The following is a 27,521-nucleotide window of genomic DNA, read 5'->3' as shown; positions in this document are numbered from 1 at the left end:
GTCCTTTGTATTTTTTAAAGCTGGTCCAGAGACGTTTACTACAGGAAATCACTCACGTGACATTCAAAAACTGAGACAGAATTAAAAATAAACATACTAACAAAAGTAAAAACATATGAATATATATTAGCCAATTAACAGTCTTCCTAAAGCCTGCAATAAAAGGTACAAAACTTACAATGAACACAATACATCAGTCAAGACTTAAAATTCAGATTAAAATAAACAAAGAAGCTGTTTCCTCAACAACCTTCAGCGCCCTCTGGTGTTTGGATGAAAGGTTGTTTGGACTGTCCTGTTTCTTGCTCTTGTGTTTCTGCATTTAAATGTTCCTGGTCATCTGTAAAATACAAAGAAGTCCTGTCTATTGATCACACTTTATGCAGAAATGGCTAAAGTACACATCCTTTACTCAAGTAGGAGTACAGATACACTATATGTTTAAAATGACTCGGGTAAAAGTTGAAGTACTGACTACACTTTTATACTCAAATAAAAGTAAAAAAGTACGCCTTAAAATAAGTACTTACTTAAAAAGTAATTATTACTACTACCTGTTTTAGTTTCACAGAGTATATAAACATCATTCAAAAATATTTGTCAAACTTTTGTTGCCAATTTTATGCGCAAACTAGCCAAGCAGCATCACTCTACAATATTGTTCAACAACACTGCTCAAAAAGTTGCCCTGTGTGTATCATCACCTAGAAACAAAACAACTTGAGAACAACAGCTGCCGTACTCATTTATATATTCTAAAGCGAAATTCTTCTGCCTATATACTGATAACTAATAAAGGTCTTAAGTTTAACACTTAATTTTGTCCAAAACATTTTTTTTTCTTTTTATAAAATAAAAAACTAAATATATTTGACTAGCAAACAATTTTTGCATTATGCTAAAGCTGCTTTATTTTCTTCAAACGGCACACTCTTGCAGCTCATATGATTTCACTGTTTGTTTTTTTGTTTTGTTTGTTTTCAGAGTATTGTGCATATTTATTTAACAGATAAAGTTATGGCTGCACGGTGGCACAGTGGGTAGCACGTTCGCCTCACAGCAAGAAGGGTGATGGTTCGAGCCTTGGCTGGGTCAGTTGGTGTTTCTGTGTGGAGTTTGCGTGTTTGTGTGGGTTTCCTCTGGGTCCTCCGGTTTCCCCCACAGTACAAAAACATGCAGTACAGGTGAATTGGGAAGGCTAAATTGTCTGTAGTGTGTGAATGAGTGTGTATGGATGTTTCCAAGGGATGGGTTGGAGCTGGAAGGGCATCCACTGCGTAAAACATATGCTGTATAAGTTGGCGGTTCATTCCACTGTAGTGACCCTGGATTAATAAAGGGACTAAGCCGACAAGAAAATGAATGAATGAAGATAAAGTTATTAATGCTGTTAAGTGTTAATACATTTTTGCATCATTTTTAAAAATAATTAATTTCTGATACTTTGCATTATATTTTAATTCCTAAATTCCCCATTATAAATACTTTTGATGTTCTAAAATATTTATCTAACAATCTATCTAGCAAATAGAAATGAAGTCAACAGTATATAATAAGCTTTAGTACATGTTAAGACTATAAAACAGTAGGAAACATTGCATAACGTGTTCATAGGAATTTAACTGCTGTAGTAATAACTGTACAAACATTGACTAAAAAACACATGATTGATAGTTTTTTTTTTCTAGGATATTAGACTGAAAGATCAGAGAAGTACAGTTTAGGAATATATAGAAAGTGAACAAAAGACTTTAACCCTTTTTAAATGCCAGATTTCAACAGGAATTCGTCTCTTGTTTTACCTGTGATCTGATCAGCCAAAACGCATCTTATTACCCGGCATAAACATGACATCAGACGTGTTTACATCGTGGACTCCTCATCCACGTAAGCCGTTCTTATGGTAAACTTAAATCAACAAGCCTACAGCATGAGGTTGAAAAAACTGCACTGCAACACGCAGGTGTGCAATGACAAAGAATAGATTAACTGTATTAAAAAAGCATTCAAATTGCACAATGACGAGAAATAATATACATCGCACTGTGAAGCACATTAAAACAAAAGGAACAAGACCAATTTAAAAATGTAAGGAGTAAAAATTACAGATACTTGTGTTAAAGGTGAGGAGTAAAAGTAAAAAGTTGTCAGAAAAATGATAAATGAGTGAAGTACTGATACCAAAAAAATCTACTTACAGTAAAGTATTTGTACTTTGTTACTTCCCATCTCTGAGTTTATTCATACAAGCATTTAAAAAGTATTATATTTAATGACTCAAGATCAAACAAAGTAAAACAGTCAACGATCAAGCACTTGTGACATTGGCGCAAGCCATTGGTTACTTTTTGCAAACAACCTACAGTCAAGATAATACACTGCATTAAACTGTGTGTACTTTCCCTTTATGTTGTACCTCTTACTTCAATAAATGTCTTTTTAGTTTTACTGGAGTGAACGGCCATGTGGACCTCTTTATATAGTGAATTTAGTGCACTCATTATTGTTCCGCTTTTGCTCTGTTTTTATAGACTGGATCGATTTTATAGGTTTTTCTTCATTCCTCATGGTTGAGGCAGTACAGCTTTATGACTCATTATGATGCAGTTCTATGAGTCACAGGCTAGAAATCAACTGGCTCTTATAATTGGAGGTACAAGCAGAAGTCAGTCTGAGGCTGTTAGTGGTCAGGTGCTTCCAAAGGATATCATGACTGTCAAAGTTGATATGTGTTTTTTTTCAGCACTGAAAAGAAATGTAAATAGCCATTGCTATATCTAATAAAAATACTCACCTAAGTCTGTGGCAGTACTGTCCAACAGCTTCTGTGCATTCTTCAGCCTGTACATCATAAACCTGTTTTCTGCAGTTAAATAACCATTTGCTTATTAGTGGTTTCGTTTTTTTTTTTTTTTTTTTTTTTGCCAGTACACACCTATCTGTTTTTTAATGTGCAGTCTATCTAAAATACTTATAAAAAATTCTATAAACAAACAAAAAAATGCAGTATTTATCACTGTTAACTATTACCTGCCTCAGAATAAAAAAGATAAATAATAATAAAATTAGAATAAAATGCGATACAAATTAAGCATTATTATTAACTTCTAAGAAAATGTTGTTCAGATGAAAAAAAAAACCTAATAATAATAGTATTAAATAGAATAAATACACTAAAATATAATTAGGAAAAAAGAAACAGGATAATGGGAAAGATCATATCCAGTAATTAATAATATTAAATAACAAATGCTTAGTTTTTTTTCGTCTAAAACTTGCAGACAAATATAAATATGTAATAGATTTGCACTTGCAGAAACATACCTACGTCATGCCGTTTTCGTTTTTCATGTTCCAGCCTGAGATGAAGACAATCTGCTTCTTCACGTACTGTTGAAAGCTGAAAAGCCATAGAAGTGCAATAGTACACAAACATGCAACTAAACATAGAAACAGTGACTATCTCTAATATACAACACCAAACAACAGCTAATAATTAGTAAGATGATTATAAAATCTCTTTTATTACAAGGTTATTGAATGCTTGATTATTATTGGCTGATGAACATTCTGAAGAGTGCAATTATTTTCAAATAAATGCACAGTTAGAGCTAAGTGGCGACACGCAATAGAACGTTCCATTGCAACAGCAGCGCCCAGCAGCAGCCCTGGATTCCACCATTTTGGAAAGAAAGCGATCAGCTGTCCATTGGATCTTATTGCTGTTGCGATGGCAAGCAACTGCTTTGTTTTTTATTTATTTATTTTAAAAGCGCATTAAAGCTGAGATACAACCTGAAATACAACAATACAACACTTACTATCACAATCATCATCACTTTTAATAGTTTTTTTTACAAACTTATAATATGCTGTTGTTCTATTAGAAAATGGCTGCCCCGCCATCTAGTGGCTGTTTCCCAAATTGCACTAGAGATTCGCCTCTAGGTGATTCTATGCTCTTTGGTTAAAGTAGTTCCAGCCAGGTTTTTCATATCACAACACTGAATGATTTCAGCCAATTTTTTTTACAGCGTACAACAGTCAAAATTCAAAACAAAACAAAGGCTTTGGATAACATATATAAGAAACAAGTACTACACATAAGCTGTGTCTCTTTTCAGAGGTAGCATCCTCCGAAAGATGCAATCAAAGGGCTTTGTGTCTACACACCGTCACAAATCTCATTTAAAATGCAGCCTCCAAATGCATACTTGGTTTCCCAGGTTATGAAGGGGACAACTGTTGGATGCTTCACAACCTCGAACATCTCAAGACTCATTGCGCGCTGATAACAGCAAGACGTTTTTTAAAAGAAAACTCCGGATTACAGTTTTAAATGTATGAATTAGGTGATATTTTACTTAGATATCTAAACACATTTAAAACACAAAACAAAAAACATATGAATTGTCTTTCTCGAAAGTGATTTCTATGTGTACATGTATGGATCAAAGGAAAATGAATGGCTTCAGATTGCTTATAATAAGTTGTAAAATCATTTTGGAAAAAGACATTACAAATTCTATTACCGCTTATTAACAGCAACTGTTACAGTTGCAAGTTGATGAAATCCATCTTTTATAAGCTAGAATGGCTCTAGGGATGGGCAATGTTGAACCAATTTGGCATCTACGATGTCTAATGTGAAACATTACGATGGAAGATGACATCATTGTAGGTGGCGGTGAATTAATTGTTTATGAATAATTAATTAATTCAAAAAAAATTATTATTTTTAGACTACCGTTTCAACTACCTGACCCACAAGGTCTTTGTTTTGCCCATAACCAAATCATAAATAAATTAAGTCACACACAAATTACTACCTGTCAATCACTTTATCTGCGGGACTCCGAGAGTGTAGGCAGTGCATCTGTTGTTACAATGGCGTCTACAAACTTGGTTGGTAAAAAAGGTGCACAACCCACAGGAACCAACCAACAGTATCTTAGGTTTTCTCAAAAATTACTACGTACAAGCGTGAAAGCGAAAGATTAAAGCAGCATACTGATGCTGTAACACGTTACCTGATAGATTCAAAAGACAGAAGAGTCGTTAGATAGAAACAAGATTAATTAAATATCCAGTTTAACAACCATAGTGAGATGCGATCTAGCGGTACAACCTTAATAAACTGGTCGACGTGCAGACATGCACATGTGCAGCAAAGCATGACAGAGTGTGTGTGGTCATGTGATGTGCATTTTCAGAAATGCTAGGTTTTTAAACCTAAGATGCATCAGTGTAAACAGGGGCTAAAGTGTGTATTTTTCGCGAGTGGGTTGCTGCTGCAACGGGCACGGGGTGGAGGATTGCGATGCCGGCTCAGCATTGTATTGTCTATCGATCAACTGCGATAAATGATGACATCGTCTATCAAACCAACCCTAATTGGCTTATTTTAAAATGCTCGGTTTGGCCTGTGTGGAATTGAAAGACTTATCTTAGAAGTCTACATCCTTTGGAGGATGCAGCCTCTGAAATGAGACACAGCTATAGAAGCTGTTGGAGGACATCTGAAGAATGACTGTAGGTGTGGTAAACGTAGTATAAGTGAAATAACTTACTCTGGTCTGTTCATTCATGATTTATGAAGAAAACACAATGCGCACTCAAGATGTACATTGCCACCTCAGGTGTACAATAATTTTCGAATAATACAGCAACCTATCATCAGTTGTTTCTTACACATGACACTGCACAATCACCTGTTGGCGTAGGATCTTGACCTCTTTGAGAAGCCTGGTCACACACACCATCTGTTGCTGATACGCACAGAGAGCCTGTGACCTCCTAATAAACAGAAACAGCATTAATCCTACAATCAGAATCACATCTTATACAATTTAGATTGTTACTAGTTGTGCTCAATAACAGCACTGGTCCGGTTTAGAGTTGGGATGAACAGAGCAATAGCCCTGAACACCCTACAACCTCATAGCGACCATTTAGAGAAATGGAACTCACGCAGTTTTCAACTCTATCTCCACCTCTTGTAAACTCAGGGAGAAATCAGGATCTCTCATTGTGAGGTCTAAAGGGAAAGGTGCAGAGTGAAAACAGGAGGTTGTAGTGTGTATTAATGAGCGCGTGTGTGTATATAGGCCTCACCTGTGGTAAAGGGTGGCAGGTAACTCATTATAATACTGTTGGTCCATTCATCTTTCAGCTCTCTGTATATTTTGCCCAAACAAATGGTAATAGTTTGTTAAAAAGCATATTATACAGTAAATTATTATTTTGTCATCAGTGTTATTTTTAGATTCATTATAGATTAATTATAGATTATTATTATCCTATTATAGTGTGTTTTAATACATTGAAGTAGTAGTTTTCATTAAAGTTTTACTATTTGTCATGTTTATTATTTGTTTTTAAAAAATTCTATATAGATTTAGTTCATATTAGGACATAAAACTTATTTATGATTTGTATATTTCCATTGAAATGTTTTATTTTATGTCTTGCATCAACTTTTACATAAATTACATCATCAATTTTGCTTCACTACCAAAAACGTTTATTTTTACACTACTGTATAAATGCAATCATTATAAAGTAGTGTAAAAATAAACGTTTTTGGTAATGAAGCAAAAATTATGTTGCTTTTTAAAATAATTATAATTGGAATACATTTGGATAGTTTTGTAAAATCTCATGTTTTTAATGCATGATAAAATATTTTCCTTTATATTATTTATGAAAATGTATTTACACTCACCAGCCACTTTATTAGGTACACCTGTCCAACTGCTCATAAGCGCAAATTTGTAATCACATGGCAGCAACTCGATAAATTTAAGCATGTAGACATGGTCAAGACAATCTGTTGCAGTTTAAACCGAGCATCAGAATGGGGAAGAAAGGTGATTTTGAACCTGGCTTGGTTGTTGGTGACAGAAAGGCTAAGTATTACAGAATTCGCTGATCTACTGGGATTTTCACGCACAACAATTTCTAGGGTTTACAGAGAATAGTCAGAAAAAGAAAAACTATCCAGTGAGCTTCAGTTCTGTGGGCGCAAATGCCTTGTTGATGCCAGAGATCAGAAGAAAATGGCCAGACTGGTTCGAGCTGATTGAAAGGCAACAGTAACTCAAATAATAACTCATTACTAGGCCCACCCGGGATCTGCGCGCCAAGAATTCAGCAGATTTCTAGCCCATCTTTAAATCTGTTTATTTACTTGAGTAAATGTGTGTAAATCTATATTTATTCAGTTTTTTAAATTAATTTCAGGAATATTTATGACTAATATGAAAATGTTCATCTGATTTATGTAAAATGTAGTTTGTACAATAATATTTTACTAGATATATTATATGACAAAATTGCTTTATTTACCAAAGAAAGTTAATCTAATTGTATTTGCATTTTAAACATTAAATAAAAGTTAAAAATATATATTTTTTATTTCATATTTTAAGGTTTTAGTCTTGGTACTCCCAAAATAATTTAAATAAGAAGAGCATCTCTGAACACACAACACATCCAACCTTAAAGCGGATGGGCTACAGAAGCAGAAGACCACACTGGGTGCCTCTCCTGTCAGCTAAGAACAGGAAACTGAGGCTACAATTCACACAGGCTCACCAAAATTGGAAAATTGAAAAAATTTTGCTTGGTTTGGTATGATGAGTCTCGATTTCTGCGACATTTGGATGGTAGGGTCAGAATTTGGCATCAACACCATGAAAACATGGATCCATCCTGCCTTGTATCATCGGTTTAGTCTGGTGGTGATGGTGTGCGGGATATTTTCTTGGCACACTTTAGGGCCCATTAGTACCAATTGAGCATCTTGTCAACGCCACTGCCTACCTTAGAATTGCTGTTGACCATGTCCATCCCTCTATGACCACAGTGTACCCATCTTTAGATGGCTACTTCCAGCAGGATAATGCACCATGTCATAAAGCGTGAATCATCTCAGACTGGTTTCCTGAACATGACAATGAGTTCACTGTACTCAATGGCCTCCACGACCACCAGATATCAATCCAATAGAGCACCTTTGGGATGTGTTGAAACGGGAGGTTTGCATCACCTTCCGCTGGGCTTCAGGTACACACGCAAGTGAAAGCTGCTCTCTCATTGGCTGTAGGCAATCGCTGATGTTATTTTCAGTCAAAACTCATTTCACACAGCATGATTTGAATCGCCGACAGCTCCAGCTATTTAGCACGCCAATTATCTCACAGGCATCGCGACTCATCTGCGATTCTCTCAGATCGCGTTTTTGATGGTTCATACTGTGTGATTGTCACTCACGTGCATGAGCACCGATTTGTCTGTGATTTCAGGCATTTGTCGGTGATTTCACAAAACTTGTCGGCGAGTCAAAATCTGGGCTAAAATCACGCAGTCTGAACTCGGCATAAGGTGTACTGTACCTAATAAAGTGGCCGATGAGTGTATATGTGTATAAACTCTAAAGCCAAGAGATATGTCTAAGGGAATGTGATTTGTGTGTCAAGACCATCATTTAGGTGTGATTTTATATTTTACATTTAAACATATGTGTAACAGCACAACATGTAATATGAGATGGCATTGTCAGTACTTGAACATGTCGTTGAGCATGAGGTCGTCAGAGAACCCGTTGCTATTGAAGAATGCTGTTGTATCGGTGTCAGCGTGGGCGACAAGTGTGTCATACTGTCCTACTACAGACTGAGACTTCAGAAGCTGAAAAAGTAGAAGAAACAACAGTCAAACTGAAGCACTGAGTTATTTAGCAGTGATAGCAGTATTATGTGCAAACAGTAGAGGGCAGTGTACATGAAAAAATTCTAACTGCCAGGTTGTGTTCATGAATATGCACCTTAAAGGGATAGTTCACCCAAAAATGAAAATTGTCATTTACTCGTCCTCTACTTGTTTCAAACCTGCTTGAGATTCCAATGAACACAAAAAACTTTTGAATAAATGTTGGAAACTGAAAACCACTGACTACTTTGTCTATGGATGTCAGAGGTTACTGGTTTCCAACATTTTGGAAATATTGTTTTTTGTGTTCAACAGAAAAAAATATATACGCATAAGGGTTTATAACGAGGGTGAGTGAATTGTGAATACATTTTCATTTTTGGGTGAACTGTCCCTTTAAGTCATTTGTACAGCCAATGAAGCAATGATGTGCCATTCTATTACAGGAGTAACTTTTGTTTTCGTTTACCTGTACGATGTAGCTGCCAATCCCCTGGTGCCGGTAGTTTTTCCTAACAGCCAAAAGAGACAGCTGAAGCACTTTGTTTCCTGTAAACCTACAATATCATAAACAAAAACACAATACTCATATCATTATATAACATTGTCTTCATTAGATCACCATATTGCTTGGTTAATTTACATTACATGAGAGATGCACAATATTGGATTCAAGGTGATTTTTTTTCAATAATTTTGGCTGAATTCTTTTTTTTTTTTTTTTTTTTTTTTTTTACAAGTGTTTACTATTTTATTTACCCATAAGCAGAGACTTTCTTCCAATAAATCAAATCAGACTTGTGCTTTTCTGACACCAATATACTGTATGCTTACTACCTAAACAGATCTAATTTAGGGGCAACGCAGTGGCACAGTTGGTAGTGCTGTCGCCTCACAGCTGGTTTGAGCCTCTGATGGGTCAGTTGGTCTTTCTGTGTGGAGTTTGCATGTTCTCCCTTTGTTCACATGGGTTTCCTCTGCTCCGGTTTCCACCGCAGTCTAAAGACATGTGGTACAGGTGAATTGGGTAAGCTAAATTGTCCGAAGTGTATGAGTGTCAATGAGTGTGTATGGATGTTTCCCAGAGATGGGTTGTGGCTGGAAGGGCATCCGCTGCGTAAAAATGTGCTGGATAAGTTGGTGGTTCATTCCACTGTGGCTAAGCTGAAAAGAAAATGAATGAGATCTAACTTAATTTTTTTTTTTACTTTAAACTTTAATCATGTAAATTAAATTATTACTATTATTAAAACTGTGGTAACACTTTACAATAAGATTGTATTAGTTAATGCACTTACTAAAATGAACAAATAAACAAATAATAAACAGTACTTATATATAAATAACAATATTTATTACAGTATTTATTCATGTTTGTTAACATTAGGTTATGAAAATAGAGTTGTTCATTGTTAGTTAATTCATAGTTAACTAATGTTAACAAGCATGAAATTGTATATTAGTAATGTATTAGTACATTTTGAACTACGATGAATCAATGATGTACAAGTATTGTTCATTATTAGTTCATGTTAGTAAATACATTAGCTAACATTAACTAATACAACCATATTGTAGAGTGTGACCAAAACTGCTTTATTAGCTCCGGATCAAATCAAATTTCTTAGCATTCAGGCTAATTTCGGAGACTGCTTGGGAATGATACTGTAAAGAAAAGGGATAAACAGAGCAGATACTGAATGAAGCAGTGTATGACTGGTGGCTGCTGGCAGAAACCATTGCATATCATGTCCTTCAAATATTGTCCTGCAGTCTTTGCTCTGGGTTTTGTCTTTTGTTATTCCACTCTGCGTCCTCTGATTACAATTTGTAAGGGAGAGACTGGTGTCATGAAATACGTGCCCATCTTTGTGCATGTGGAATAACGGTTTTTGCTGATTTTCAATATCTAATTTTAAGTTCCGTGAGCCGTTTTTGAGATTTTAGTGTTCCCCCATTTATTTAGATTGGACTTGGACTTGGATGAACAGGCTGGAGGTGTTGCAAATATGGCCGCCTCCACTTTTGCAGTTTCAAGTTGCCAATTTCAAAACTGTATTTTAAATCGCAATACAGTCAAATATTCACTTCAGAAATGAGCAGACTGCTAATCTTGCAGCTAGCACTGTGCAGGCAATCAAGTTATTGCTGGCTCATACTGTACACATCTTCTTAAGCTTGATATTCACCACAAGATAATAGGTCTGATTCTAAGCTGATTTCCTCAATGTCAGTATAGGGGGCACATTCACAAGGTCTCTGTGCTGTTTATGCTCTTCCTCTGATGCGCCTGTGCTTTATTTCAAACAGAGGAATTCTCGCACAGGCACCCAGGGTATAAATCAGTGTATAGTGCTCATTAATGCCCACTCTATACTGACACTGAGAAAAAGAAAATGTTGAATAAAAGTGGTTATTTTCGTTTTTTGTGCTCACAAAAGTATTCTTCTTGCTTAAAAATATTCTCATTGAACCACTGAAGGCATTTAATGTCTGACAAAGTCTTGTCGCCTATTCTATCCAACAACAAACTTGACTTCTAGTTGATCATTTGGTATCGGAAGTGGCTTATTTGAAAGGCTTATGAAGTGGCTTATTTTATCCAAATAAGTATGATCATGCCTTGATTTTTAATTATTTAATTAGGACAGTAAGGTCTGACTTTTGTTTAAACAAATGTCTTGTCACTTAACAGAAATGATGTACAGCATAGATTATAAAGTCATGGTGCAGTTGTAAAATAATTAATATTGTGTATGACTCCCATGAGCTTGGACGACTACATCCATACATGTCTGCAATGACTCAAATAACTTATTAATAAAGTCATCTGGAATGGCAAAAAAAGCGTTCTTGCAGGACTCAAAAGTTCTTTGGAATCATCTAAAATTCCTCCTCCTCCATCTCACCTCTGACCGTCTCAATAATGTTCATGTCTGGTGACTGGGCTGGCCAATCCTGAAGAGGCTTAAGTATGAGAAGGAGCGCTATCCTGCTGAAGAGTTTGCCCTCTCCTGTGGTTTGTAATGTAATGGGCAGCACAAATGTCTTTGTACCTCAGGCTGTTGATGTTGCCATCCATTCTGCAGATCTCTCACACGCCCCTATACTGAATGTAACCCCAAACCACCATTTTCCTTCACCAAACTTGACTAATTTATGTTAGAATCATGGGTCCATGCAGGTTCCAATATGTCTTCTGCAGTATTTTTTGATAATTGGGACGCAGTCCAACAGATGTTTGATCAAAAAAATCTACCTTCTGCCACTTTTACAAATGATCAACTCGAAGATTTGTTGCTCTTACAACCGGAATCTTGACAACAAGACTTTTGTCAAGTCGTGTATAGTCTTTTCTGAGTATTTTTGGTATTTTTCTGGATTTTGAAGTAAATAAGTTGGGATCATGGCTGTCTATGGAGGGTGAAAGAGCTCTCAGATTTCATCTAAAATATCTTATTTCCTGTCCAAAGATAAACAAAGGCCTGAGGGGTTTGGAATACCATAAAGTTTAGTAATAATTACAAAATTTAATTTTTTGAACGAACAACCCCTTAGAGTGAATAAATCTGCTTGAGGAATGACGAATTGTCTTTGCAAACTATAAATATCTAACATGTTGAATTCGATCTGAAGATTATCATGTAAACTAAACAATATCCAAAGTGAGCTGACAGAAAAGGGAAGCATAGGAAATGTCGTAATTGTGCAGCAAAAAAAAAAAAGATTTGGATGGCAGTGATAGTGGATCAGCTTGTTGATTTATGTGTCAAAATACTATCTTTGCAATTTCTTCTTATCATCTACAACGTTTTTGCCACATTGCACAGTAGCACATTAGCACAGTACACACTATATGAGCAAAATCATTAAATCTAGTATTTCTTTATCCTCATGTTTGATGTCACACTCATTTTAAAGATCTAATCTTTCAGCACGCATCCAGTATTATCATTATAATTTTCCATATCGTGCTGATGTTTACATTTCAAACAGCTGTGTTCCTTTTTAATAACATTGTGCATCCCTTTTGCATTTCTAAAATACATCCAGAATGACTCTATAGTACGAGTCTGTATGTGTGTGGCAGACATTCGAGGTTAAACCAAACCACAGGCCATGTGGAAGCCATTGGCACAAATACAGAGTGCAGAAGAGGGAAAGGAGAAGCAGAGGAGGCCATAGTCTCTCATTGAGGGGTAATAACAGCCCACAGCCAGCAGGGCAGGGCAGGTTTCACCGCTCCTCAGCCCCTTTGGCCTGGAAATAGACTCAGGGTGGAGCGACGCCATTCAGTGGGATCTCATAATGACAAGGCTTGTTTCAGTTTGATGATATAAATAAAGTCTTTTTGGAAACCTGGAAGGAATCCACTCGTAAAGGGCTGAAATGCTGACTGAGGCTACAGGGGAAGGACAGTTGGGCGCTTGTTCTTGTTTGACTTGTGGATTGTAGGTAAAAGACGAGTTTGCATGGAAAATATTCTGTTAGATTCCTTTTAATGGAAAAGGCAAGGGGGAAAGTAAGAAGGCTGTCACAATACATTTGGAAACTGATGCATTTCATCACAACCAAGGATTTTTATTTTAAATAAAATATATTTAAATAGATAATAAATATATAATACTAGAGTTAAAATGTCTTGTTTATTGTGAAAATAAGTAACTTTGTTATATTTAAAAATGATTAATAAATTAAACCATTTAAATTCCAATTAAATTCTATTTTATAATCAAAAATATATAAATTGTTGTTTTGATAATCAATATTTTATATTGATAAATTGTACTAAATCATAACTTTTATATATTGAAAACAAATAATTAATGTATATATATATATATATATATATATATATATATATATATATATATATATATATATACATAATTATATATATTTATAATTATGTAATTACATAAAATGCTAAAGTAATATTATAAATGAATAAAATGTATAAATATTAAGCTCTATATTATATTAAAATTACATTAAATTGTTATGAATATAGAAGTCTTTAATTATATGTAAAAATAAAGAACTAAAAATATTAGGAATTGTTTAAACTACCAACATCAAATTAATTAAAAACTACATATTAAACTGCTAAACCCATAATGTCAATATGAAAATATTGCTTATCATCTAAATGTCAACGTTCCCGTGGAAAACAACATCCAAGAAAGTTAGCTAAAAATACTAATTGTGTATTATCCATTGTCTTTGAAACTTCCTCTGTATTGCAAAAACAGATTATAAAATGGGACTGACAACGACTTATGCCCTATGAAGTTATAAGCTACAGAAGTAAAGTATCTTATTTGAAAGCATTAGTGTTTTCTTTCACAGAATAGTATTATATGGCTTTTTCACAGCTGTCTGATTGAATCAGTGCTTGTACTTGTACTTACAGTGTCTTGAGTTCGTAGCAAGCAGCAGCAACGATCAGAGATTCCACTCCAACGGCGGATGTTGGAATCTTTCCATCCTCTCCACGTATTTCTCTTCTTTTCTTTCTATTCCTCGCTCCGTCCACGAGCTCCTGCAGGCCTTCTTTAAATTTCCCCCAAGACCATCTAAAAAAAAGGACAGGTTCGTACATACTTTGCATACACTTTTGCATTTTTGTTTTTTAATTATTGGAACAGTTGCCTAAAGACTTGACTGAATCGGGGCAGCAATTTAGTACAGTTTTTAAAAGAATGATCTGTCAAACCATGCACAAACATTGTCACACTAATTAACCATAATAGGATACGTCTGTCCCTGAAATGGTTGTACTGGCATGGAATAATACTTCTATGATTATAATATTTGGAGATAACTATGTTTATTTTAAAATTGATTAAAGAATTACGTATGGAAATATGAAAATTTTAAGATTTGTTAGAATTAAAATTTTTATTTTAATTAATTAATATAAGTAATTATTAATATATATTAAATTTTATAAGTCTTTTATATTTGATTGTTTAAATTGTCATGATTATAAAATAAGTATTAAATTAAATGTATTAAAATATATATTAATTCATTCAAGTTTATTAAAAATAGTAATGGCGAGGTAGTGGCGCAGTAGGTAGTGCTGTCGCCTCACAGCAAGAAGGTCGCTGGTTCGAACCTCGGCTTAGTTGGCATTTCTGTGTGGAGTTTGCATGTTCTCCCTGCCATTGCGTGGGTTTCCTCCGGGTGCTCCGGTTTCCCCCACAGTCCAAAGACATGTGGTACAGGTGAATTGGGTTGGCTAAATTGTCCATAGTGCATGAGTGTGTTTATGAATGTATGTGTGGATGTTTCCCAGAGATGGGTTGCGGCTAGAAGGGCATCCGCTGCGTAAAAACTTTCTGGATAAGTTGGCGGTTCATTGCGCTGTGGCGACCCTGGATTAATAAAGGGACTAAGCTGACAAGAAAATGAATAAAAACAGTAATAAAAATACCTACATAAGAAACATATTAATTTCACCTTATATTTAGTTAGGTTAAAAATCTCTTGTTTATTGATAGTTTTTATTATTCTAAGTTGGTTTATTAAAATAAAGCATAATTACATGTAAACATAATTACATAATCATACATAAAACATTATCTTTATAATCATTAAAATATTTTATAAAAATAATAAAAACAATTAGTTTAAAAATCTTCAATAATATTAATGATATGGTGTAGTTCCAGGAACTTTCTTCTTCTCTGTTTATCCGTCTGATTTAATTGTCAGTTTCAGTTCCTGTCATTTTAACGAAGATCTTAATAGCGAACACGTCAAGTATAGAAGCCTCATCTGTTTTGTGAAGTGCATGCTCGGTAAGCGGAGGCCCGTGACATGGTGCCAGGCAAAAGTATAAATCAGGCTTAACAGTTTTCAAGTACACAAATTGAATAATCAATCTGCAAAAAAGGCTTTTCTAAATTTAGTTTTTGCTTCATTTCTCGACCAAATATGTACATATAAATATATTTAATAACTATTTAAATCAAGTAAAACTATTGCTTTCACTTTCAAAAGACAAAATTTAGTGAATTTTTCTTTAAAACAAGCAAAATAATCAGCAAATAATCTTGTTTTCAGTTTAATTTTTTTAAAATATTTTGACTAGAAGACAAAAATTCTAAGAAACAAAAGTGTTTTTTGTGTGTGTAATTTTTTTTTGCAATTTTCTGTGCCCAAATGTTTTAAAAAAAGGGGTGTCCAAACTTGGTCCTGGAGGGCCGATGTCCTGCATAGTTTAGCTCCAGCTTCCTTCAACACAACTCCCTGGAAGTTTCTAGAATACCTAGAAAGAGCTTGGTTAGCTGGTTCAGGTGTGTTTAATTGGGTTTGGAACTAAAATATGCAGGACATCAGCCCTCCATGAATGAGTTTGTCCTGTTTTAAATTCTCTTGAAATGCTAACAATAACAAGCCTTTAAACGCTTAAAAAATGATCGATTTTAACTCTTTTGTGGTTTAACTCTACAAATCAAATACGTTCTGTTTCTCCTGGTCAAGTATAATTATGACTCCACAATGCAGATCTATTGATGTGACTATTGTGAATGTGCACATTGCGATAACATTGCTAAAACAATATATTATTCAGCCCTAAATTGAATACATTGTAATACTCAAAGTTAAGGTAACTTAAATCATTTCAGGAAACCGATTGCAACAAACCAATTAAGCTCCAAAACTGATCCTAATGAGTACTGTGAACTTAATACATTTGAGTAAACGAAGCAGTTGAGCACAGCAAAACCCAATAAATGAAGAGAACTCAAATCAATTGAGTACTGTAAAACCCAATAAGTTAAGGTAACTCAAACCGTTTGAGGAAACTGATTGCTACAAACCATTTGAGTTAAAAAACCTAATCCTAATGAGTACTGTGAACTTCATTAATTTAAGTTAAAGTAATGAGTTATTTAATTAACTCATTAACCTCAACACTGACTTTAAAACTCTTTTCAAATGAGTAGAATTAACTTAGTTAACTTTTGAGTTAACTACATTTATTTCATTTGATAAAGATGACTGTTGGGTTTTAATAAAATAAGCTACATATTTCAATCCATAAAGAAAACAAGTTACTAAAATAAAATGTATTTATATTAAATATACACAAAAATACACAATTTGAATATATTTAAAATATTTAAATACAAGGTAGAACAAAATAAAATGGATTCCTATTTATATGACTGGATTTTGTCAATGAAAATTCATGTTTTGTGCAGATGTGGCTACACTTTATAAGCCCAAGGCATTCTTCAGTTTTTATGCATTCACAACAAGGTATGTGTGCAGTGGCTGTGCCGCAAATATCAACACCAGAATAGTTTGCACATACTGTCTGCTCACTATATGACTTTTTACAACCTCAGTGGTTGTTTTTGTATGTTCTATTGTTTTATTATTAGACAAAACAATAATAAACATGCTACTGAAGACAACAAAAATCCTGTGGGTGACAATTAAAAGATATGTCATTTTGTTTCATAATTTTAAAAGAGATAAATCTTTCTAGCGTGCACAAGCAATGTAGTATACTTGCTGTGTGCTGAACTACGTAAAGTACACTTGAAATAAACTTTAGACTATAGAGTTGGTCTTTGGAAAACTGACCTGCTACTTGCTTCTTCTGCTAACATCTCCTCTGAACTTTCCTCCTCTGAACTTTCCTCAGAGTCGCTGTATAGCTCAGAAAGCAGCTTATGTGTGGGATCAACACTGTTAGATGTTTCACGGGGCACTGGGCTCAGTGTTGCCTCCTTTTTTCGGAATGGTCTTCCAGTATATTCCACTAAAGCATCTGTAAAGAGAAGCCAGAATAAAACAGCCTGATGGAATCACGTTGGATTTTCTGTCTCTAGCATATTTTATGCTCTTTTGCTTAAACAAGGTGAATTACATACCATCATGGTCTCGTGTCATAATGATAGTATGTACCCCAGGGTAATGCACTGTTGCGTGAATATCTTTAGGGCCGACATCAGGCAAGGACATGTCCAATAGAGCCACCACAGCACGAGCAACATCCTCGTTCTTTATCTGAAAGAACCAGAGAGATCGCTGAGCACACGTAATTGAACAAACGACATGAGATCAATATTAAAGAACCTACATTCTTAAATGTCAAGTTTAGTTCTATTTGAAGATAAGCTAATGGCAGTAAAAGATCAGTTTCTAAGCACATTTTATGAGTTACCCATGTTATGAAGAACTACATGATCTAAATTATACATTTGACCCTGCACCACAAAACCAATTTAAGTGTCATTTTCTCTTAGATGAGGTATGGTTTGTTTTGGAGCAGAGGACAATATTTGTTTGAGACATAACTATTTGAGAAGAAAATTTCTTTTTAGTTTCTAGACAAATTAAAGTCTTAGTTATGTACATTGCTAATAAAATTTTTTTTTGGACATATTTACAGAATAATATTTATAGAATAATACTTCTATGATTATAATATTTGGAGATAATTATATGTGTTTTAAAATCCATCCAAAAATGGCGTCTTGCTAATATTTTATGGTATATTAGTAAGTTTTTAATTATTCATATATTTTGCCATCTTTTTATATTCAATTAAGTTTAAAATGTCCTGGTTATAATATGCGTGGTTAAATGATATGAATTTAAATTTACATTGAATTCAATTAGGAAAATAAGTAAGATATCTAAAATTAATTAAAATGAACAATTAATCCACCTTATATTCAGTTTGGATCAAAATCACATGTTCATTGTTAATTACGATTTAGTTTAATAAAATACAGAATGATTATCCTTTATGTAAACATATATAGACCCTGAACCACAAAACCAATCATAAGTGTTATTTTTTCTTAGATGAGGTATGGTTTGGCTGAGAAACAACTTTGTGAAAATCTGGGATTGAGGGTTCAAAAAATCTAAATACTGAGAAAATTACCTTTAAAGTTGTACAAATTAAATTCTTATCATTGTATATTACTAATCAAAATATGAGTTATGATACATTTACAATTGAAAATTGACTAAGTGTTTTGATAATCTTTATTCAATACTCTAATGATTTTTGACATAAAATTAAAAAATATAATTTTGACGGGTGACACAGTGCTCATATTAAATTCACCTATACACTGTAAAAAAATAGTTGAGTTGACTTATCATTTTAAAGCAACTGGCTGCAAAGAAATTTTGAGTTTATTAAGCTTCGGTTGTTGAAGTTGTGGCAAATTATTCAGTAGAGTATACTTGACCTAAACCAGCTTTTTCATTCAACTTAAAAAAATAATTTGGCTCAACGTCAACCACTGAAGCTTAACAAACTTGCTTTAAAATTTTAGGGCAACTCAACTTTTTATTTTTTACAGTGTATAGGTGAATTAAATAAACTAAATTGACCGTGTTGTATAAGTGTGTATGGATGTTTTGCAGCTGGAAGGGCATCCGCTGTGTAAAACATGTGCTGGACAAGTTGGCGGTTCATTCTGCCGTGGTGACCCCTGATCAATAAAGGGACTAAGCCGAAGGACAATTAATGAATGAATAAATAATTTTGACCCATACAATGTACTTTTGACTATTGTGAAAAACACACCCATGCAACAAACAGTAAGACTGGTTTTGTGTTCCAGGGTCACACATTTGAAAAAAGAACACTTACTATGTGTTGTCATCACCCTTCATGCTACATTAATTGATGTTCTCTAAAAGGTGCTTTTCCACTATCAGGCCAAATGGTTCTTTTTGCTTAAAGAATTTATTTCAGGCCATTCTGGTACAGTCAGTGCTCTTTCACTTGTGGAGAATCGGTAACCAAACAACAAAGAGGAGAATATAACACTCTACTAAAAGGTTCAGCACAGTTTTTTAACTGTGAGTAGAATTCTGGGCAGAGAATAGTTTGTAATATTGCTGTGCTGTACCAGACTTACATGGAAATAGCAGGAATACAGCAGGAACCAGGAAGGAACCATGCCTGACTGTTCTTAGGGCCAGAAGTGGTAAAACCCTTTTGGTTTTTTCCCTATATTTTCCACAAAATTGGATATTTCAAAAACTGTTCTTACAGTACAGCATTAGTCACAACCAAAATTCCTTTACATTTTAAATGATGTAGATCACATTAGCCCTGAAATGATCAAGCGCTTACAAATTATTCTCTAATTTTGATCTCCATTGTATACATGTGTGTATTGCAGCACCAAAAAAGTCAGAGCATCTGCCTTAGGTTATAGAAAAGAGCAGCAGGAGGATTTTTGTCTGCAGCGTGACGCCAACCCCCCACACCAGTGTTTGCAAAGCTCTGGCTGGAAAAAAAATCCATTCAATTAAGACTGGGAGTTCCTGGACAACACTAGTGGAGGCTGAAATGTGACCTATATTCCTGGTCGCGCTGGCTCAATTATTTCATATTTTGTGGACTAAGAGCAATAAAAGGCAGGATAATATTTCAAAAACAAGAATGGAGTTAACATGCGGAAAGGAAGTGGAATGCAGAGCTCAATAATCAATAAACATCAATGAGGGGAGGGCAAGCAAGACAATAAGAGAGGCTAAGTGGGATGGAAATGAATTAGAGTGTGGGTGCGAGTAAGTGTATGGGCGTGTATGAGGCAATTTTGCACATTCATGCCATTCCAAAACCAAACAAGCTGCCTATGGAGGGGCATTTTAAGGCAATCCTGATGCAAAGACTCTAGCAAAATGCACGCCTTAATTATGAGGCCTACTAAGATATCTTTTTTTGGCCAATTATAAATGTAAAAATTGTAATCCAAAGATGTATTGCAACAATCTAAGTGAAAAAAGAATCCAATGGCAAAAGAGGTGAGAGTGAGGATTTACACTCAAAGTACTGTACATCTGTATAAATACCATTAAGTAACTGTGGTGATATGCTAGTGAAGAGACCTAGAATTGTAATATATTACTGATTGTATATATATATATATATATACATATCTTATATACATATACATATATCTTACACATTTATGGCTATGTAATCAGACTACTTTTGATTTACAGTTGCATTACTTTTGTGTTAACTCATTAATTTTCTTGTCAGCTTAGTCACTTTATTAATCCAGGGTCACCACAGCAGAATGAACCACAAACTTATGCTGCAAGTTTTTATGCAGCGGATGCTCTTCCAGCCACAACCTATCTCTGGGAAACATCCACACACACATTTACACACACACACTCATACACTATGGACAATTTAGCCTACCCAATTCACCTGTACCACATGTCTTTGGACAGTGGGGGAAACCAGAGCACCCAGAGGAAGCCCATGCGAATGCAGGGAGAACATGCAAACTCCATAAAGAAACACCAACTAAGCAGAGGCTCGAACTAGCAACCCAGCGACCTTTTTGCTGTGAGGCAACAGCACTACCTACTGCACTACTGCTTCGCCCTGTTGTGTTAACTCTGTTTTTGAAATATTTATTAGAGATAATCTTATACTATTTTGACAGATACAAAGAAATAAATATTCATTTTAAATTACAATGAATGAGCAGCAGTACAGTCAGAATACTAACACTAAAAAATATTTCTGTTTGTGTTTGCTGATAGTAACACCAAAAAACAATGACATGATATGATATGACAAAATGACATGATATGATTTTAAATATATGCTTAAAAATTAAGTCAATCTAGAAAAGAGCAACTCAAAAAAATATTATTAATAGATCAAATATCACTGCTACAGTGCATCCAATATTCACTCATAAAAACACTAAGTGCATATGGTAATATCAAAGTCATATAACCTCTTTCAAAAACATTTATTCATTCTTTTTCTTTTCGGCTTATTCCCTTTATTATTCTGGGGTCACCACGGCTGAATGAACTGCCAACTTATCCAGCATATGTTTTAAGCAGCGGATGCCCTTCCAGCTGCAACCCATCACTGGGAAACATTCATACACACTCATTCCCACACATACACTACGGCCAATTTTAGCATATCCAATTCACCTATATCACATGTCTTTGGACTTGTGGAGAAAACCGGAGCACCCGGAGGAAACCCGCGCGAACACTGGGAGAACATGCAAACTCCACACAGAAAATGCCAATTGACCAGGCAGAGGCTCAAACCAGCGAACTTCTTGCTGTGAGGCAATCGTGCAACCCATTGCGCCACCGCTACACCAAAAATAATCACAAACATGTAGTAGAAGGGTAATTATAAGAAAAAAAAATGAAATTAATAAAAATACAGAGAATTACTTAATTGAGAAAAAATCTTTGTGCTAATAAAATGTTAAAAGTAGTTTACTCTAATTACAAGAACTTGAAGTTTGGAATCTAAAACCTAATTATAAAATTTCTAATAACTGATTTATTTGATCTTTGCCATGAGAACACAAAATAATATTTGACTAGATATTTTTAAGACACTTCTGTACAGCTTAAAGTGAAATTTAAAGGCTTAACTAGGTCAATTAGGTTAACTAGGCAGGTTAGGGTAATTAGGCAAGTTATTGTATAACGATTGTTTGTTGTGTAGACAATAAAAAAAGTATATAGCTTAAAAGGGCTAATAATTTTGACCTTAAATGATTTTTTTTTTTACAGAATTCATTCATTCATTCATTTTCTTTTCGACTTAGTCACTTTATTATTCTGGGGTTGCCACAGCAGAATGAACTGCCTTTACAAAATAAAAACAGCTTTTATTCTAGCCGAAATAAAACAAACAAGACTTTCTCCGGAAGACAAAATATTATTAGACATACTGTAAAAACTACAACTATTTGGAGATGAACCAAAGGTAAAACCTTTCCAGATTTATATAGAGTATGTACAGGAATCAGAGAGTGTGATTCAATACTTTTTAAGACCATTTAAAAAAAGTTTTTCCATACATTTTAAGACCTTAAAACCATTTTAAGTTTCAACTGGAAACACTGGCGAGATTTTAACTTACAGAGTATTTACTAAATATTAATGTAAAGAAACTAATCAAAAACTAAAACATTATTCATTTACTGAATAAAATCTATTAAATATAGCTAGTTCAGGAGGTTGGCTTATTTAGAACTGCAGAAATAATGCTGTTGCCTTGGTTGCTGCAGTAAACAAAGCAGCATGATGTCAAATTTAGTAGGAATTCATTCATTTCATTAACTACACAGCATCCTGATATCCGCAGATTTAATCCAGGCAAACTTCAGCATACAACCATACATTGCATATGTATTGCAAAATGATATCAAATTTAATACATTACAAAAAATTATTTAGGACTTTTTAATACTTTTAAGAGCCTTAAATTTCTCTACATTGATTTATCAACCTTCAATACTTCTTGATACCACGCCGACAGCCTGTTATAATAGCACCAACATGAAGATATAAAGCAAAAGAAAACACAGCAAATGCCTTTTTATATTTGTATTGTGGAGGGATGCTTGTGACCTGTATTTCCATCTCAGTGCATATTATGTTTACAGACCCCCTACAGTTGGGTATCCCACCCAGTTATAATTATAATGTGAACCTATAATTACAGTTATAATTATCCCACTTAATTATAAATGATAACCTGTGTGGAAAACAAACATTATATTGGATTTACATATAAGTGCTGTTAATCTAGTTATTTGGTAAGACATTTAACATAAAATAAAAAAGTGTTTGTATACCATACTGTTATACAGTTAAAGAAAATAAGCTATTATTATTACGCTTGTACCATTAAGAATATATATATATATATATATATATATATATATATATATATATATATATATATATATATATATATATATATATATATATAAATATATATCACTTGTTGTCACAATTACCTTGTTTTTCATAAATGCTGTTTCATATTGCAGTTTTAAAAAAATAGAATTACTTTTGCTGAAAACAAAGGTTCAAAATCATTACATTACCATTGTGACAAATTACTACCACATTTTTGTCACAAATCATACCTACCTCCCCCCCAAACATACAAAAACAACTTACATCAACCCAAAATGACAACAAACTCCTTAATCTTTGTTCAGAGCAGTTAAATTGTATATTCTATCAAATGATAGAATACATAGCAAACATTAGAGAATACTGAAAATAAAATAAAAGGTTTAGCCTATTAAAAGTTTATTCACTGTATTTAAATATCGATTAAAGTTAGGCTACTGTTGTTATTTAGTGAAAAGCAGCGAATCTCTTATTTTAATCCACTGTTTTGTTTGATAACAGAGGTGTCGCTTTAAGAATCTACAGATCTAATGAAAGCATTCAATTACTTCCTTAACATTTAATGCTCATTTAAGACAAATAGTTTGGGTTTAAAATAAAACATGCCAAGACGGACATGTTTGCATATTATTAAGTGTTTTTTTTCTGTTTAAAAATCCCAAAGTGTCCATTTTTGCGCTTTTTTTTAAATTGCACACACACGCTAATTTTGGAAGAACATTCTTTATCACAGCGGGGCGCGTCTGTCAGTCAGCACCATTACATGAATTGAATGATTCAGTGGTTGTGAAGGGCGATGGCCGACACAGCTTTAATCGAAATGAACTAAATGCATTTTAATAATAATTTAAACATGCTTTCAAGCCAATATAAAGCGAAATCATAATTCTCTTGAACAGCTCTGGCAATTATATTGAGATCGGCTCTTTGATGATACTTTTAGTTTTCATAGAAAAATCACAAATGAGGGAGAAATACAGAAAAAAAAATGGGAGGGTTTAGAGGTATGTCACAAATTTGTGGGGAAATAAAATTACTATATTTTTTCTTTCTCCAGACTTAGATGCCATGTCGCATACACTTGAAGTCAGAATTATTAGCCCTCCTGTACAGTATATATTTTTTCATTGTATAACAATGTTTTTTTCTGAAGACAATTTAAAATAAATATTGCATAAGTGGAATAATAATATTGTCCTTAAAATAGTCTAAAAAATTTAAAACTGCTTTTAAAATAAAACAAATAAGACTTTCTACAGAAGAAAAAATATTACAAGAAATACTGTGAAAAATTCCTTGTTCTGTGGAAATCTGTGGAAAATATTTACTATAGTGTGTCAAATAATTCCGTTTGTTGAAAATAAAATAAGAAAAGTGTCTGTCTACCGTAGGCAGAATTGCAGGAGCATCTCTAGTTTTGAAGAGTTGGTTGAAGTTGATTATGATGAGTTGAGTATTTAAACCATTGAACATAACTCCGTGAAGACGAACCACGCATCCCTCCATCTTTCAATGTAGATCAACTAAGAAAAGTGCAGTGTTATAAAACATAAAGGAAATGAAACATTATGGTACTTGACACTGCTATAAGAAAGTTTTGTACATTCTATAATAAGATTGTTCTTTAAAAACAGTAATAATTTTATTTAAAGTCCTAAAGAACTCTTGTTTTAGTTTTTTAAGCTGTCACAGCACTGATTTTCTAGAGCTTAAACAAACAACTACTCTCTAAATAATTGGTTATTTAGAGGTTAAATAACAGTTCTATTTACAACTTTGTCATTGTGAAAAACAATTTCATATTATGCTGTGGAAAGGTGCCAATACTGTCTATTTTTGCTATGCTTGGTTTTCATAATCTTGCTTATTTTACACATAATTTTGGAAGAGATACTTAAACTCGACTGTCAATTTTAGACCCTGTCATATAGGCTATGCTTTTCATCTGAACTGAGAAACTGCCGCTTATGTGTACTAAAATACAAACATAATTATGGCTCTAAGACATCATAGATGATTCATGTATAAAGATATTTCGCTGGAACTTTGGTATTCATTACAGTATGTTTTGTGTTTTACCTCTTTATTTATGTTCATTGTCAATGATAATTTATTAATGTATTCAGCTACGGACTATTGTTCTTCATTTTAATAATAATAAATAAATAAATAAATAAATAAATAAATAAATAAATAAATAAATAAATAAATAAATAAATAAACAAAATGACCTCTAACTGCCAAGTCCTGTTATGTATTTTTTTAAATGTTTTTCTTTATTTATTTTGCTTTAAGCCCTAACTTATCCTACAAGATATAAAAGATGCCAGATAAACAAATACAAAGCTGATAAAATAAAATAACATCAATACTAATCATGGTAATAACACTGAAATAAATATACCGTTATACTATTAATGAAAATAAGCTATTATAGTTACGTATGTAAAATAACGTTAACACCAAATATTCAGTTGAATCCCTCTCAGGAAAGTCCTTTTCATAAATGCTGTTTTATTGCAGTTTTAAAAAAACATATTAAAATGACATTATGTGACCATTAATTGTGACAACTTACTGCAATATTGCACCATATTTTTCCTTTCTCTACACTTAGATTTCGTGTAACGCACATAGGCTATGTTGACGTTCAAAAACAAAACAACCTGTTTTAATATTAACTGAATGAGACAACTAACCCCGTTTGTTAGAGGTAAACACAAACTATCTTCAACAAATATCCAAATGCCTTTCTTTAAATATATTAATAAGCTAAATACCTCTTATACTCGCTTCAGAAACGTTGTCAGTTTCGCACCTTCCTTCGCAAACTTGGCTGCGCTCACTTCACTGTGCTGTTAGGCACTTGGACAGTGAATGTAACTATGGTAACGGCTGAGCTGGAAATCAATCGCGGTGTCTCCTGGGACTTGGAGTCCCCAATAATGAACAAGCGATGATCACGGATGATGTTAGAGCGCGGCGGTTTCTTTCCCTCGTGGTGGTAAACTAAACTTTATCCACTATGAAAAATATATTAATACACATGGCATAAATCCTAGTGGGCTTTTGGGCGTAATGAGTCTCTGTTACCATTCACTATTTATAAAAAGAAAGTTCCGTGAAAATGTTCACAAACAGCAACGAAGATATGTTTCGTTGGTGAATGAATCTTGTAAGTGAACGAATCATTTCAACTGATTCTATCCATTGTGAAGGGTAAGCGTGTTATTAGGCAAGCTTGTGAACGAGTATATTAATTAATATTTATTATAGGTAACTTGATAAGTTTCCCAGTGCTGGGTTGTAGCTGGGCATCCGCTGCATAAAACATGGATAAGTTGGCGGTTCATTCCACTGTGGTGACCCCTGATAATAAAAGGACAAAGCCGAAAAGAAAATGAATAAGAATGAATGGCGTAATTTAAAATACCCCTAAATAGTTGCTTTTTATGTGTGAAAAAACTAAAATTAAAAGTCGCTGTAACTCTTTTAAAGAAATGGTCAAACATGATATCTTCATTGAAATAAATTATTAAATTTGGTTCAGGTAATGATGAAAGAACAGTGTTCTTGACTAAATAAGTGAGAAAAGAATCTGAAATGAAATATTAATAAGTATGCCTATATGTCTCAGTTCACACTAGAAGTGGCTTGAAACTCTTGAGTGCAATCTGGTGAAGCGTAAAAGCATTATAGCTAGGCGACATGCAAACATCCAGTCTACTTCCGAATGAACTTAGCAAATGTATTATACAGTAAGTTTAGGAGCATGTTAGTGAGCAATAATGAATAAAACATGCAACGTAAATGGGGAATCAACTCAAACTCCAGTAGCAACATATACTGGTATAAATTAGCAGTTAACCTTGCATAATTACAAAGAAACAACAAATAAAAAAAACATAAACATACAGATTATTCCATATCATCAACATTTTGGTCCTCATTTGGTTCCCTTTATGTTATTTTTTTAGGAACCAAATAAGAATCATCTGGGATTGTTATCTGCCATTTTTATTTATTTTTGATTTATTATTATTATTATTATTATTATTTTTTTTTTTGGATAATCAAAACAACCTTTCCAGAACTTTGGAGAT

The 27,521-nt window shown here is 33.7% G+C and overlaps 2 protein-coding genes across 4 annotated transcripts in view; one reads left to right on the top strand and one right to left on the bottom strand.

Annotated features, from left to right (window-relative positions):
- Window positions 1-4: 4 nt before the first annotated feature.
- On the bottom strand, window positions 5-26,272 carry si:dkeyp-50b9.1. 3 transcript variants are annotated; one of them, XR_015526309.1, is made up of 13 exons: window positions 26,199-26,272; window positions 24,805-24,941; window positions 17,607-17,742; window positions 17,317-17,503; window positions 14,124-14,288; window positions 9,182-9,269; window positions 8,567-8,691; window positions 6,115-6,176; window positions 5,971-6,037; window positions 5,518-5,796; window positions 3,325-4,876; window positions 2,795-2,863; window positions 5-340 (listed from the first exon to the last, which is right to left on the bottom strand). XR_015526309.1 is itself a non-coding variant. In XM_087311963.1 (13 exons), the coding sequence occupies exons 2-13, from the start codon at window positions 24,922-24,924 to the stop codon at window positions 243-245; spliced, it is 1,278 nt and encodes a 425-aa protein (XP_087168089.1). In that variant the 5' UTR covers window positions 24,925-24,941; window positions 26,199-26,272; the 3' UTR covers window positions 5-242. The 3 variants fall into 3 exon arrangements, 2 of the variants coding, with proteins under 2 accessions (XP_087168089.1, XP_087168090.1); XM_087311963.1 differs by having other exon boundaries at window positions 3,325-3,400; window positions 5,712-5,796; XM_087311964.1 differs by lacking the exon at window positions 2,795-2,863 and having other exon boundaries at window positions 3,325-3,400; window positions 5,712-5,796.
- The window catches only part of smpd3 (sphingomyelin phosphodiesterase 3), a 105,280-nt gene continuing 91,884 nt past the window's right edge, over window positions 14,126-27,521 (top strand). Inside the window, exon 1 of the mRNA XM_087311044.1 lies at window positions 14,126-14,308. The gene's annotated coding sequence lies outside the window, so the exon portion shown is untranslated. The remainder of the gene's footprint in view (window positions 14,309-27,521) is intronic.

The sequence above is a fragment of the Danio rerio genome, chromosome 25 (genome assembly GCF_052040795.2).
Source record: "Danio rerio strain M-AB ecotype USA chromosome 25, GRCz13ab, whole genome shotgun sequence".
Taxonomy (NCBI): domain Eukaryota; kingdom Metazoa; phylum Chordata; class Actinopteri; order Cypriniformes; family Danionidae; genus Danio; species Danio rerio.
Note: the sequence above shows the minus strand (reverse complement) of the source record. Positions and strands in the feature narration are given on the sequence as shown.